At 48.0% G+C, this 14,890-nt stretch overlaps 1 protein-coding gene across 1 annotated transcript in view; it reads left to right on the top strand.

Moving 5' to 3' along the window:
- The window catches only part of LOC140852494 (protein root UVB sensitive 1, chloroplastic-like), a 30,152-nt gene extending 20,347 nt beyond the window's left edge, over positions 1-9,805 (top strand). The window contains 3 exon segments of the mRNA XM_073245724.1: positions 8,814-8,990; positions 9,082-9,211; positions 9,214-9,805. Of these exon segments, the coding sequence (XP_073101825.1) occupies positions 8,814-8,990; positions 9,082-9,211; positions 9,214-9,356 (450 nt within the window). The 3' untranslated portion in view covers positions 9,357-9,805.
- Positions 9,806-14,890: the final 5,085 nt, after the last annotated feature.

Here is a 14,890-nt window from a genome sequence, read left to right as displayed (position 1 = left end):
CGGAAGACGAAGAAAAGACTGCTTTCATTACTAACCGTGGCCTTTACTGTTACAGGGTCATGCCTTTTGGTCTCAAAAATGCAGGCGCAACCTACCAACGGCTGGTGAACAAAATCTTCAAGGAACAGATCGGCCGCAATATGGAGGTCTACGTGGACGACATGCTCGTGAAAAGCAAATCTTCTATGAACCACGTCGCCGACCTCGAGGAGGCCTTCGGCGCCCTCCGGAAATATAAGATGAAGCTGAACCCGACTAAATGTGCTTTCGGAGTGACCTCGGGGAAGTTCCTGGGCTTTATGGTATCGGGATGCGGAATCGAAGCCAACCCAGAGAAAATTCGCGCCATCCAGGAGATGGCCACTCCGAAGTCGATAAAAGAGGTTCAGCGCCTTACAGGGAGGGTAGCAGCCCTGAATCGCTTCGTTACGAGGTCGGCCGAACGGTGCTTACCCTTCTTCCAAACCCTCAAGCGGCCGAAGAACTTCTGTTGGACCCCTGAGTGCCAACAGGCGTTCGAAGAACTAAGGAGCTACCTCGGCTCACCTCCGCTGTTGGCGAAGCCAAAGCCTGGAGAGGAACTATTTTTATACCTGGCGGTCTCTCCCATGGCTCTCGCGGCAGTCCTTGTCAAGGAAGAAGCAAAAGTCCAACGACCGATCTACTACGTCAGTCGGCGTTGAGAGACGCTGAGATCAGGTATACTAAATTAGAAAAACTGACTTACGCCCTGTTGATTGCAGCCCGGAGGCTCCGACCCTACTTTCAAGGGCACACCGTAATGCTGCTCACCGACCAACCGATCAAGGTGATTCTACATCGGGCGGATGCCTCCGGGAGGATGGCAAAATGGGCGATCGAGCTCACAAAATTCGACATCAACTATCGACCCAGACCAGCAGTGAATGTCCAGATATTGGCAGATTTCATAGTGGAGTGTACTATCCCAAAGGAGGCCGAACCTGAACAAGGTGAAATTGACGGCCTGGAGTCCCGACCGAACTCCCCCAAAGAAGAAGCAGATCCCTCTGGTTGCTTTTGGGCCCTCTACGTGGACGGGTCTTCCAACATGTCAGGCGCAGGCGTGGGTCTGATCTTGATCAGTCCAGAGGGAATCGTCGCGGAGCACGCGCTGCGCTTCGAGTTCCCCGCAACAAACAATGGAGCAGAATATGAAGCTCTGATCGCAGGACTGAAGATCGCCAAAGAGCTGGGAGTAGATCGGCTCCAGGTCCACAGCGACTCCCAACTAGTAGTGGGACAAGTCAACGGAAACTACGAAGCACGGGAGGACAGCATGGCTAAGTATCTTGAAAAGATAAAGGAGCTCGTCCCCGCCATCGGTAGCTTCAACATCAGGCAGATTCCGAGGATGGAAAATACCAGGGCCGACCTTCTCTCCAAGCTGGCAACGCTGGCTCCGGCCGAATTGCCCAAGGGTGTTCTCTTTGAAGTTCTAAAGTGCCCGAGTACGGAAGAATCGCGGCCTGTGATGGAAATTGACCACGAGCCCAGCTGGATCGACCCACTGATAACATATCTCAGAGACGGGGTTCTCCCCCAGGATGCAAAAGAAGCTCGAAAGCTCAGAAATCAAGCCTCCCGATACATCCTTTATTAGGGCAAGTTGTACAAGAGATCATACTCTTTGCCCCTGTTAAAATGTCTCCGGCCTTCGGAAGCTGACTACGCCTTGTAGGAGGTGCATGAAGGAATCTGCGGAAGCCATCTGGGGGCTAGATCTTTATCCCATAAGTTGCTCCGCCAAGGATATTACTGGCCGACGATGCATCATGACTCGATTGAATACGTCAGAAAGTATGACCGATGTCAGAGATATGCCAACATCCAGAGACAGCCCGCCACCGAGCTTACACCCTTGAGTGCCCCATGGCCTTTTGCGCAATGGGGGATCGACATCCTTGGACCCTTTCCCGTGGCGTCGGGGCAGAGGAAGTTTCTCCTGGTAGCGATTGACTACTTCACCAAGTGGGTCGAAGCCTAACCACTGGCGAAAATCACAGAAGCTAAAGTACAAGATTTCGTCTGGAAGTCAATTGTTTGTAGGTTCGGTCTGCCAAGAACCCTAATCACTGATAACGGGCGGCAGTTCGCGGGAGCAAGATTCGCCGAATTCTGTGAAGATCTAAACATCTCCCACAACTTCACATCAGTAGCCCATCCTCAGGCGAATGGCGAAGCTGAAGTGACCAACAGAACCCTGCTGCAAGGGATCAAGACAAGGCTCGAAAAGGCGAAGGGAACTTGGGCAGACGAATTTTATCATGTGCTGTGGGCGTATCGAACTACCCAAAGACTGCCCACGGGGGAGACCCCCTTTGCTTTAGCCTTCGGAACGGAGGCTGTTATCCCAATTGAGCTTAAACTCCCGTCGGCACGAGTCGTGGCATTCAACGAACATCACAATTCGCAAGGTCTTAAAGCCAACCTCGACTTACTGGAAGAAAAGCGGGAGGTAGCTCAAGTTCGGATGGCAGCCTACAGACAGAAAGTCGCCCGCTATTAAAATTTCCGGATCAAGAATAAAGTCTTTAGAGCAGGAGATCTAGTGCTTCGACGAGCCACTGTCTCGCAACCTCAGGATTGAGGGAAGCTCGCCCCAAATTGGGAAGGCCCGTATGAAGTCAAAGAAGTAGTCCGGTCCGAAACTTATTACCTCAAAGAGCTCGGAGGAGCAGACCTCCCGCGACCATGGAGCTCGAAAAACTTACGAATGTATTACCGATAACTTTATTTTAAATAAAAGTTGCATATCTACATGTCTTCTCTCTTGGCACAAGCCTATATCGACAGGACAGTCAAAACAAACCGTGTCAGAAGCGGGAGGAGAACTTCGTCTCGACAAAGTCGAAGGCCCGGTTCTCTTTAGATCGGATGGGGGAGAGGCCAAGCAACGCCCATATGTGCCCCCACAGCCCTGTTAGGGACAGGAGGAGAACTTCGCTCTAACTTGAGCAAAGTCGAAGGCCCGGTTCTCTTTAGACCGGATGGGGGGAGAGGCCAAGCAACGCCCATATGTGCCTCCACAGCCCTGTTAGGGACAGGAGGAGAACCTCGCCCTAACTTGAGCAAAGTCGAAGGCCCGGTTCTCTTTAGACCGGATGGGGGAGAGGCCCTGCAACGCCCATATGTGCCCCTACAGCCCTGTTAGGGACAGGAGGAGAACCTCGCCCTAACTTGAGCAAAGTCGAAGGCCCGGTTCTCTTTAGACTGGATGGGGGGAGAGGCCAAGCAACGCCCATATGTGCCCCGACAGCCCTGTTAGGGACAGGAGGAGAACCTCGCCCTAACTTGAGCAAAGTCGAAGGCCCGATTTTCTTTAGACCGGATGGGGGGAGAGGCCCTGCAACGCCCATATGTGCTCCCACAGCCATGTTAAGAACAGGAGGAGAACCTCGTCCTAACATGAGCAAGGTCGAAGGTCCGGTTACACCTAGATCGGATGGGGGGAAAGGCCCAGCAGCGCCCATATGTGCCCCTACAGCCGCGTTAGGGACAGGAGGAGAACCTCGTCCTAACCAGAGCTGAAATCTGTTACGACAGAAATAGGGGAAGAACCTCGCCCCGACACCAATTAAGATCTGGTCATTCAAGACCAGATGGGAAAAAAGAGACCTTCCTAGCGGCCCCTTTGCAAGAAGACTTCGTCCGGACTCCTACGGGAGCCGACTTCGCCCTCGACTTTGATTGCAAGAAGACTCTGTCCGGACTCCTACGGGAGCCGGACTTCGCCCCCAACTTCAATCGCAGGTAGACTTCATCCGAACTCCTACGGGAGTCGGATTTCGCCCCCAACTCCAATTGCAGGTAGACTGCATCCGGACTCCTACGGGAGCCGGACTTCGCCCCCAACTCCAATTGCAGGTAGACTTCGTCCAGACTCCTATGGGAGCTGGACTTCGCCCCTAACTTCAATTGCAGGTAGACTCTGCCCGGACTCCTACGGGAGTCGGACCTCGTCCCCAACTCCGGCTGCAGGAAGACTTCGCCCGGACTTCTACGGGAGCCGGACCTCGTCCCCAACTCTGGTTGCAGGAAGACTCTGCCCGGACTCCTACGGGAGCCGGACTCCCGCAACCCCACCAAGAGCAGAGGGAAAAATCCCACTCGAAAAAGAAAAAGGGGAAAGGGGAGAGGAGTTAAAAAGGAAAGCGATGGACTACGTCAGTGACGAATGGAAAACAAACAGCATCAAAGATGCAGAGAACCTCGTCTCAGCAGGGATTGGGGTTCTTATCAAGAACCCCAGCTTTCTCTCAATGCAAGTCCAAGATAAGACTTCCTCAGGGTGACGAGAAGCTCAAACCTCCGAGCTCGAGCCCTGATGGGGGCGCCAAACCCGAGCGGCCCCAGGCAAATCTGCGGTCATGGACGAATGGACGGGTCGATGCGATGGCAATCGGGTACTTCCGAACGATGCAAAGGTCAAAAGAAGTTCGGCAAGCGACAATTCAACACATGAGTAAAAGAGGTAGCAGAAAATTTCCTTCTCATATTATTTATTAAATATGCATTATAGAGCCATTAAGGTTGAAGAAGAAGGATAACTGGAAAGGCGAGCCGACGTGACAACAACCAGCAACCTCCGGACGACGTCAAAAAAAAAAAAAAAGAGAAAGAGAGAGAAGGGAATACAACAATAACAATGGTAAAGGAAAGAAGTTCGGCAGGCAGCAATTCGACGCAGAGTGCGGACGAAGTAACAAAATCTCCTTCTCATTTTTCGATTAACAAGATGTACGTTACAAGACCCGGAGGGCCAGAAAAAGAAGACATTACTGCAGGACTTTAAAGGAATACACCGGAGACCACTTCAAGCTGTCGACTTCTCTTCCCGGTTTCGTCCTTCTCAGCAGTATTTTCCAGTGCGTGTGATAAACCTCTCGGCTCTCGCCCCCCGCCTCGTTCCGCTCCATCGCCGAAACCCCAACCCTAGGGGAAAAAGGATGGGATAGAATTCAGGGGGCAGCGAAGGCAACGGCAGCGGCGACGACGACCTGCATCAAGAAGAACCGGAGGTACCCCGGAGGCCGCGATGGCGCCGGAGGCATGCGCCACCACCGTGTGCTCCACGACAACCATCGTTCTAGGTACTCCGGCGAGGTCGGCATGCGCTACTTCCACCGTCCCCGCAACAAGTTCTACTGCCCCACTGTCGGCGCCGACCGCTTCCGGTCCCTCGGCCCTGACGACGTCAAGAATCCCGCCACAGCTTGTGATGACAACTCTGTCCCCTTGACCGGTGTCGCCCCGTTCAGCTACTCCAAAATTCTCGGGCGGAACACCCTCACCGGTTGTCCCCGTTATTAAACCTCTATTATTGAAGGAATTCTCCCTCGAGCCCCCTTTAAGGCGATGGGAATCCTCAGTGACAGTTTGACAGCCGAAGAACTCGTAGGCCGCTGTTTTCCTCCTCACACTCCTCTTGGTCCGTGGCATCCTCTCGAGGTTGGCCTCCGGGGCGGGGGCCCCGGCGGGAGAACCCCTCGGAGAGGCTCGGGGACTGAAGACGGCGGGGAGACGACGGGGATGGCAAAGACTGGTGCGAAGGGCGCTCGGAGTCGAAAAGGGCACCGATGGAGTGGCTGAGTGGCTAAACTCTCAGGCGGAAGAAAGGTGTCGACCCTCAGGCGAAGTGAAGCCCCTGGAGGAAAGGCGGGGGCTTAAATAAGCAACGGGGCCTGGCGCAGTTATGGTGGCAGATATCCCTAGGTCAACCAGTGCCTGCCACGTGTCCCACTCACTGCGGCATAGGGCTGACCGTTCGCGGACCATTATGGCGTGATGCTTAGGATTACGCCCTGGTGGGAGTTCCGAAAGGACTCTTCGGATCGCCCTAATCGGAAAAAGGCTCCAGCATGCGCGCATTAAATGCCAAGATTTTCGACGGCGGTCGTGTGCAGAATTCAAGAAAACGACTTCGGCTGTGAAAATTTTCTGTACTTCCTTCGATCGAAACTCGAACTCGGAAGTAGGGGGATTGTTGTTGGGTGTAAAACCCCTCCAGTCGAAGTTCGTGTCAGGAGTGACCCCTCGGGGATTCTATCGGCATTCGACCTACGACGGCAGGGAGACTTCGTCCGGACTCCTACGAGAGCCGGACTTCTTCTCCGACTCCAACTACAGGAAGGCTTCGTCCGGACTCCTACGGGAGCCGGACCCCGTCCCCGACTTCAGCAGCAGGAAGACTTCGTCCGGACTCCTACGGGAGACGGACTCCGTCTCCGACTCCAACTACAGGAAGGCTACGCCCGGACTCCTACGGGAGCCGGACTCCGTCCCCGACTTCAGCAGCAGGAAGACTTCGTCCGGACTCCTATGGGAGTCGGACTTCGTCTCCGACTCCAACTACAGGAAGGCTTCGTCCGGACTTCTACGGGAGCCGGACTCCGTCCCCGACTTCAGCAGCAGGAAGACTTCGTCCGGACTCCTACGGGAGCCGGACTTCGCCTCCGACTCCAACTACAGGAAGGTTTCGTCCGGACTTCTACGGGAGCCGGACTCCGTCCCCGACTTCAGCAGCAGGAAGACTTCGTCCGGACTCCTACGGGAGCCGGACTTCGTCTCCGACTCCAACTACAGGAAGGCTTCGTCCGGACTCCTACGGGAGCCGGACTAGCCGGGGAGATTGCCATATTGATGTCTCGTTCTCGGAGTGGTCTCATTCTAGGTTTCACTCTCTTCTCCGTCCCCGACTTCAGCAGCAGAAAGACTTCGTCCGGACTCCTACGGGAGCCGGACTTCATCTCCGACTCTAACTACAGGCAGGCCTCGTCCGGACTCCTACGGGAGCCGGACTCCGCCCACAACTTCAATCACAGGTAGGCTTCGTCCGGACTCCTACGGGAGCCGCACTCCGTCTCCAACTTCGACTGCAGGAAGACTTCGTCCAAGCTCCTACGGGAGCCGGACTTCGCCTCCGACTCCAGCTACAGGTAGACTTCGTCCGGACTCCTACGGGAGCCGGACTCCGCCCATAACTTCAATCACAGGTAGGCTCGTCCGGACTCCTACGGGAGACGGACTCCGTCTCCAACTTCGACTGCAGGAAGATTTCGTCCGAGCTCCTACGGGAGCCGGACTTCGCCTCCGACTCCAGCTACAGGTAGGCTTTGTTCGGGCTCCCACGGGAGCCGGACTTCCGCCTTGAACTCCTGCTGAAGGTCTCGGCCGAGATTCCTCGATAAATGATCCCCATCCGGGCTTCTGCGGAAATCAGACTCCAACCGAACTTCGGCCGACAAGTCTGGACCCTCTGGCAGGCCGCAGTAACGGCCATGACTCTGCTCCACTCCCTGCGGTGGATCCTACGTGGCTCCATCACTCCCTGGCAGGCCGCAGTAATGGCCACGACTCTGCTCCACTCCCTGCGGCGGATCCTATGCGGCTCCATCACTCCCTGGCAGGCCGCAGTAACGGCCACGACTCTGCTCCACTCCCTGCGGCGGATCCTACGCGGCTCCACCACTCCCTGGCTAGTCGCGACAACGGACGCCGCTCCACTCCCCGCAACTGATTCCACGTGGCGAGCCATGGTGACAGCCACGACTCCACCCTATTACTCTTCATGATAAATTCCTCCTGGCCCCGTACGGCCCACGACGAGACGATCATAAACAGTCGCTATCAATCCTTTGCTCCCCCCGTCTATAAAAGAGGGACCCCAGATACGTTATTCTCTAAGCTCAAAATTCTATCCCAAAACTCTGCTAAAATTTTCGTTCAAGCACTCCATTCTTGTTGAGGCAGAGAGCTGACTTGAGCGTCGGAGGATCTTGCCAGAGCAACCCACCTCCGATTTAGACTTTTTTTGCAGGTCCCGGCGGCGACCGCGACTCCCTCGACTCCAGCTTCTCCGGCGCAGGCGGATTTTTGCACCAACACCAAGCATAAGGTGGCAATAAGCATGTGATGGCTGAACATGAGGTGTACCGAGTATCAGAGCAGCGAGTATGAGATGACATCTAAGCAGGAGGGGGCAGCTAGTTAGAGAAAACATGAGGTGTTCCAAGCATGAGGTGACAGCTCACTAGGGAAAGCATGAGGATAGAGAAACATGAAGTAGCAGCACCCTGTTGAATATTGCAGCCTAGTCCTTGAGCTTTCTAAATCATACTTAGGACTCTAGTAGTAATTAAACTTTGATCCTATTGTCACCTACATGTTTCTAGAATAACCAGACAGAATTAACTTCACTTCTAAATGAATCAATTGCACACATGTTAATACAAATTATAATGTGTAGCTCATTTACACAGTTAGTTATATATGGGATGCTACCAAGTTGGGTTGTTATGCTGTGCCTGTTATGTGTTAATTGGGCTTGGATGCAATGTTGTAGTTTTTTTCTTAGATGTGGTGCAAGCAGTACTACCTAATTTGGTAATCAGGTCTATACGTAATCAACTAACACAATCCTCCTGCAAAGGACTTTGTAACCATGAGAGAATGGAGGATCTTATGAAGAGCCATGTTTTTTAATTTAGTTAGCCTTGAAGATTTGTTGCTTGCAAAATTAGCGTAAAAATCTACTGGCATTGTCCATCAGCATAATGGCTCTGACTTGATCAATTGTTCTTATCCAAGGTTAAAATTTTGTAAATGAACAGCATCTTTCAAGTCTCTGATTATTCTATATATACTGATACATATATACACATACATATGTTAGTATGTACATCCATGCATATGTCTTTTGTCTGCGTGTGTACATGTGTATGTGTTCTATACTTCTAATCTGCACGAACCTCTTAATTTTAACATATAGTTTCTGCTTGCTTGGTTTCATGCAGGAACAGTCTCAGATACTGTCTGCGGATGCCAAAGTTGCAGCATCTGAGATTTGCCGCCGGCTGCAACTGGGGTCTAAACTCAGTGATGTCATCAACCGCAAAGAGGATGCATTTGCACTTTTTGATCTGTTCAAAAACGAAGGTTACCTACTTACAGTGAATGGTGGAAGATTCTGTGTAAGTGTAATGAGCGAAGGGGTTATTTATTTGCATGTCTGTTGTTTTACAGTCAGCTGAGATTAATTAAGCTGGCCTTTTGTCTTTCCAGGTGGTACTTAAAGAAAGATCTTCTCTGGGAGATATGCTCAAGTCTCTATTCCATGTCAACTATCTATACTGGCTGGAGAGAAATGTAGGAATTGAACTGGGAACTGTTGCTGAGGAGTGCAAACCTGGGGGAGGCTGCAAATATCTTTAGACTATGTGCAGAGGGAATTTAGCCATGTCAAACATGATGGGCTGCAAAGTGGTTGGATGACTGATGGGCTGATAGCAAGGCCATTACCTACCAGGATACGTCCAGGCTATGCTGTATGTGAGTAGACAGCTCTGTCTTGTGGAGTGTGCTATGCCAGGGGAAAAACCATCCATTCGAGATGCCTGCTTGAAATTTTGCATGCATAAGATTTTGGGGACCCAGAGCAACATAAACAGCTTTGTACTCCCACGAAAGAAGTGCTGATACAAGAGTTCCAGTTGGAACTGCGGGATATTTAAGCAAAGGTCCTTGACATCTCCTGGATCAATAATTCATGAGCCGACAATTACTCTTTAACAACAGGTTAATGGATAGGATGCCTAATAGTTCAGATTCGTGGCAAGCATCTATTGTCTGGTTTTTACTAGGGACTTCTTTGGTTTGTTTGAGGTTTTGAGGCTTTCAAAGGAGTCCCAAGAGCATTGGAAAGTGATGGCCTTGCATCTTCCATGCAAAATATTGATTTGATTGTAGATGCTTGTTGTGGTCTTTTAAGGTGTTTGTCTTTTGTTCCTTTTCTTTCTTCTTCTGCTTCATTGTTTTCTTTCATTTTCCCTGGAATGGGGAGGATGGAGCTCGCTTGTGTGGCTCCGGTTGTCAGTAGATTCCTCAAATCAAGTAAGTATTTTACAGAATAAATGTGAAGGCCATAGAAAGTGGCTACCCAGCCTGAACCAAGTCTTCACATCTGGATTTCGGAGATTCTGAAGCTTTTGAGAGTTAGAGTTTAGTGTCTACCCTCATCCCTCCTCAACGGAAAAAATAGGTTCAATGGAAGTGAGATTCTACCTTTTTGTGATTTCTGGATGTGTAAGTTGTAGACTCGGACAAACAGGTGAATTCTAATGCTCAGTCGTCCATGGTCCTTGTGGAGGAGAGGATTAAAAAGAAACACGCTTCAGGTAAGAGCCAGTCTTTTGTTGTTTTAGTGCCATATGAAGAGTGGGTGGGGCCCTCTGAAGCTACCAGTTTTTATGCTCTTGTATTGCGTTGTAGAGATTCATGTGAATGACTGTCACAAGTTTGAATGTAGAAGCTTAGGGCTTACAATTTTTCAGTTATTACACAATAACACATGATGCTGCAAGACACATTTCCTGTCATTGTTGCAGATCTTTTGCAGCTTGAGGTGACCACCATCTCAACCAACTTGTCAACGCATTGATCTGAGAGCAGTTTGAGAAAGGAAGGGTTTTACCTCTGCCAGTCATCCAGGTATGGGAGGATTCAAACCCAGGCCATTGGTATTATAGTTCACAATCATATAAATGGGAGTTCACCAGGTTGTCGTGGCTGTAAGTTGCGTAAAAACTGTCATTATAAGGAAATTTAATGGTCAGTGACTGTAAAATGTCATGAAATTCCAGACTTCCCAGGTTGTGTGCTGTATAATGTGTGCAGTATAATAATGTGTGTAAACTACTCATTTTTAAAACAGCGACCCGTTGAGTTTGCAGAATTACGACGATAGGTACCATCTCACCCATTTACATGGTAAGGATCTGAGGGCTATATAGCAGATTTTGAAAGATTCATGTTCTGTATTAACTGCTTGCAGTAGCCATGAACCACCATGTGTAGAAAGTCTTGCACCGTCAAAAGTAGCGAACAAAAATTCAACAATGTGGAAACATATGCTATTAAAGTCAGGTCACATGAGGTGACTTAGCCAGAAACTACAAGTTGAGTCGCATAGGTTCTTACATTAGTTTGGGTAGAGATACTGGTATGTAGCATGTGTGAGCATGCATCTTGCATGTGAAGTAGAAAAAAAGAGTAAAAGGTAAAATGTCTTTTGATTAAAATAATATGAAAAAAAATGATTGATTTGAAAATTTTAAAAATATTAAAGGGTGGCTGTAGATTTTTTGATTATTTTATTTAAATAATATTAATTTTAAAAAAATTATAAAAATAATATTTTTTTCAAAATATTTATCAAATATTATTCAAATAAAGTCATCTTATGATAGAGCGAATTTATGCGCTGACTCATCACAATTCACGTCATATAGAAGGTGGAATCAGTAACTAATAAGTCGTCTTAAAAGAGATTTTACACTTTTTCCAATCACAACCCCTACGATAGGGGAAAAGAAGAGTGGGGAAGGCGACAGGATGGGTTGTGGTTAGAAAAAGCACAAAATTGCTCTATGATAGAACGATTTATAGAGTTGCTCTATTTTAAGATGACTTATTAGTTGTTGACTTCACCTTCTACATGGTGTTGATGGTCTGAGTCAACATATAAAGTCGTCCAATCATAGGATGACTTTATTTTGGACAATATTTTGATAAATATTTTGAAAGAGTATTATTTTATAATTTTTTTAAATTAATATTATTTAGATAAAATTACCGGCTTTCTTATAAGCATTTGTAATATTTAAAAAAAAATCAAAAATAGGATGAAGTTCTATCAAAAGCAGTGTTTGGTTGGTAGGACAACAAGATGTTAGAGGTGGATTATACTACTCATACTCTAAACAAGGTCACTTTTACATGAGTTAAAACTAGTTAAATACCAATGGGAAATTAATTTCGGTTTATATTATTCACATGACAGGATGAAAAAAATATTATTTTGGTATTTCACCCACAAAAGTGGCAAACAAGAAATCCCAAGTATGTGGAAACATGTGTTATTAGGACTGAAATCTGGTCACTTGAGGCAACTTAGGCACAAACTAAAAGTTGAGAGTCACGCACGCTTCTTGCATTAAAGTAATAGAGATGCTGGTATGTAGCATGTGTATAAAAAGAAAAATAGCGTGGCGTTAAAAGATGTAGGAAAAAAAAAAAAAAAAAACCAAGATGCCTTTTAATGAAAGAATATGAAAAAAAAAAATGATGGATTTGGAAGTTTTCAAAAAAAGATGGTGACAGACTTTCTTATAAGGCGTATATTTTTAAAAAGATCAAAATGGGATGAAGTTCTATCTTAAGGCATCGTTTGGTTGCGGGACTAACAAGGGGTTAGAGGTGGACTATCCCATTCACATTCTAAACAAGGTCGCTTTTCATATGAGTTAAAACTAGTCGAGTAACATCAAGTAGCATAATTGGGTTAGTATTATTTCACTTGTAGGGATTAACCCCCTGAGGGGTACACTGCCTTCTCTTTTTCTCTTACCTCTTCACATTTTTTTTTTCAAGTTATCATGCTAACCCACTAAAAGTTTTACCAAATAGGCAGATTAATTTATGAATCCAAGGATAAGGGAATCTAGAGCATTTAATGTATATTATAGATAGCTAACCGAGATACAATCAATCATAGTCTAAAAGTTTCTATTATATTACAAAAATAAAGAAAATAATAAGATATGTTGAGAAAAAAATTATGAATCTAAAATTATTTATGAAAATGGCTTTGTTGTACTTTCATTTTCTTTGAAAGTGATCGGGCTTCACCTAATTCTTTCTCTCAAGAAAATAAGTTTCAACTTCACTTGATAAGATGTATGTTGAAGTTTTGCCTAAAAAGAACGGCAGCCTAGGTCTCATGCTTCTCTTAGGCTTTTTTTTGAATGGATGGTGGGACTAATGTGAGATGGGTAAAGGATGGAGGATACAGGGAAGCCTAGAAGTGATAGAGGTCGAGCCTTTTGACCTCTGGTGAGGAAGGTCGGATCTAGATGAAAGTGGTCTAGGGTCCATAGCAGTAGGCAATTTGGACATCCCACAAGATCTCTAAGGCAGAGGTTGAAAAGCTCCAGCAATACTTCATGAAAGTGCTGGATTCCCTAGAGGATGAGATGGAGCAATCGAGGGGAAAGTGGGAGAAGGTGACGATGCTTGCCCGGAGTCTTGGCTAGAGAGTCTCGATCGACTGGATTGCTAGAGATTTCAAAGAAAAAGGAAGCTACAAAATGATGTTGAAGCCCTTTCCTTGGTTGAGGATCACCTGTTGTTTTGGTTTAAATCAGAGGAATGTGATGTCATTCTTTAAAGCAGCTTATAGATTGTCGCTGGACAACTCCTAGCTGTCGAACTTTAGGTGCCAGCCTTCGTTCTGAGTACCAATATGATAAAAAGGGCAATAGTATGGATGCGACTTGCAGGTCTTCCAATCGAGTTCTAGAGTACATGGAGATTGTGGGGCATCATTGGAGAAGCCAGGAAACCCATTTCAATTGACAACTTTAACAACCAACTTCAAAAAACTGGCTTCATGCAGGTTAGGGTGGAGATCCGCGCCTCCAAGCCATTAAAGCTTGGTGTGTCTATTAAAGGGAAAAGTCAAGTCTTTTGGCAACCTTTTGTTTATAAAAACTTACCGATAATGTATTTTCTCTATGAATAGATTGGTCACTCCAACGATAGCTACACCCTCTCTCTACCCAATCCTCCCCAAATGAAAGTGATCATCTTTTTCAGCAGGAAAACATTATGGAGGGCAACCCATCGCCATGGAGGTGGTGGCCGAGCAAGAGCTGATGGCCGATGGCATGGGCCGAGCCGTTATGACTCAGCCATGGCTTGGTCTCTAGGTGGTCACATCTAAGCTTCAACCACCTAGGGCTTGTACTGTGAAGGGGAAGAAGGAGATCGAGTCATGAGCACCACATCAGCTCCCAACTTGGTGAGGTTGGACTCACCTCTGAGGCAATTAAGTCCATCTAGGTCCCCTCCCGATGCTAAACATTAGCAAAAGCCCTCTAAGGTGGCTTGTCGGTGATCACTGGACCAACAACTAAGCAGGAGCAACTTGGGGGTTTCAACGAGTGCTGAGTCACTGACTCAGTCTAGGTCATAGTTTATGGTGCTTCTTGACTTGGGACTGGACTAGTTGATATGGAGGTGGGCTATGTAAAGGGTGCAATCTCATCAATCCCATGATAAAAGTGGGCTCAGACTTAACTCATCTCAAGAGAGCCCAGAGCCTAGGCATTGAATATCGATGCGGGCGTACAGCTAGAGCTAGCTTGAAAAGCGATTATGGGCCTAGTGCCCAGTTGGAGGTCCAACCTATCCTGATGCTGCCAAGTCCAATTGGCTCGAACTGTGCTCAGATGATTGGCTACACTCTACAAATTCGTCTATTCCTTGGCCTACAGAAGACAACCTTGCAGAGAGGGTGGGTGATCATGATGGAATGCTGCTGCCCTTGTCGGGGATAGAATAGGCTATGGTCTTTAGCCGAGCAAGCGAGCAAGCGGTGGTGTAGGGAGACTTGCACCAGTGGATCCCCTTGCTAAACTGGTAGCTCTACTCTCTAATCTGGCTTCTTCAGATAGTGTTGCCTTGCATGGAGGGGAGGAAGACAATGAGGGCTTCTCTTTGACTAGTAGGGCTCTGACTGGTGAGGAGCTATCATTGGTCTCACCCACTTTGATCGGGAATATCTCTCAAGCTATTTTCGACGAGGTAGGAGATGGGAAGTGGGCACAAGAGTGGTTGGCCCAAGTGAAAAATGCTCAATCTCTTGGTGGGTCGGCCAACTTGGATACTGACATACACGGGTAGGTTGTGGGCTAGATTAAAACAGCTTTGGTGGAGGATGATATATCTAGCAGTGACAAGAATAAAGAGAGCTAGGCAAAAGCTCAAGATGACACTGAGTTGGTGGGGCCCTCCACATCTAATGCCCCTAACC

Source organism: Elaeis guineensis, chromosome 11 (genome assembly GCF_000442705.2).
Source record: "Elaeis guineensis isolate ETL-2024a chromosome 11, EG11, whole genome shotgun sequence".
NCBI classification, from domain to species: Eukaryota; Viridiplantae; Streptophyta; class Magnoliopsida; order Arecales; family Arecaceae; genus Elaeis; species Elaeis guineensis.
This window is presented reverse-complemented; position numbering and strand designations above follow the sequence as displayed.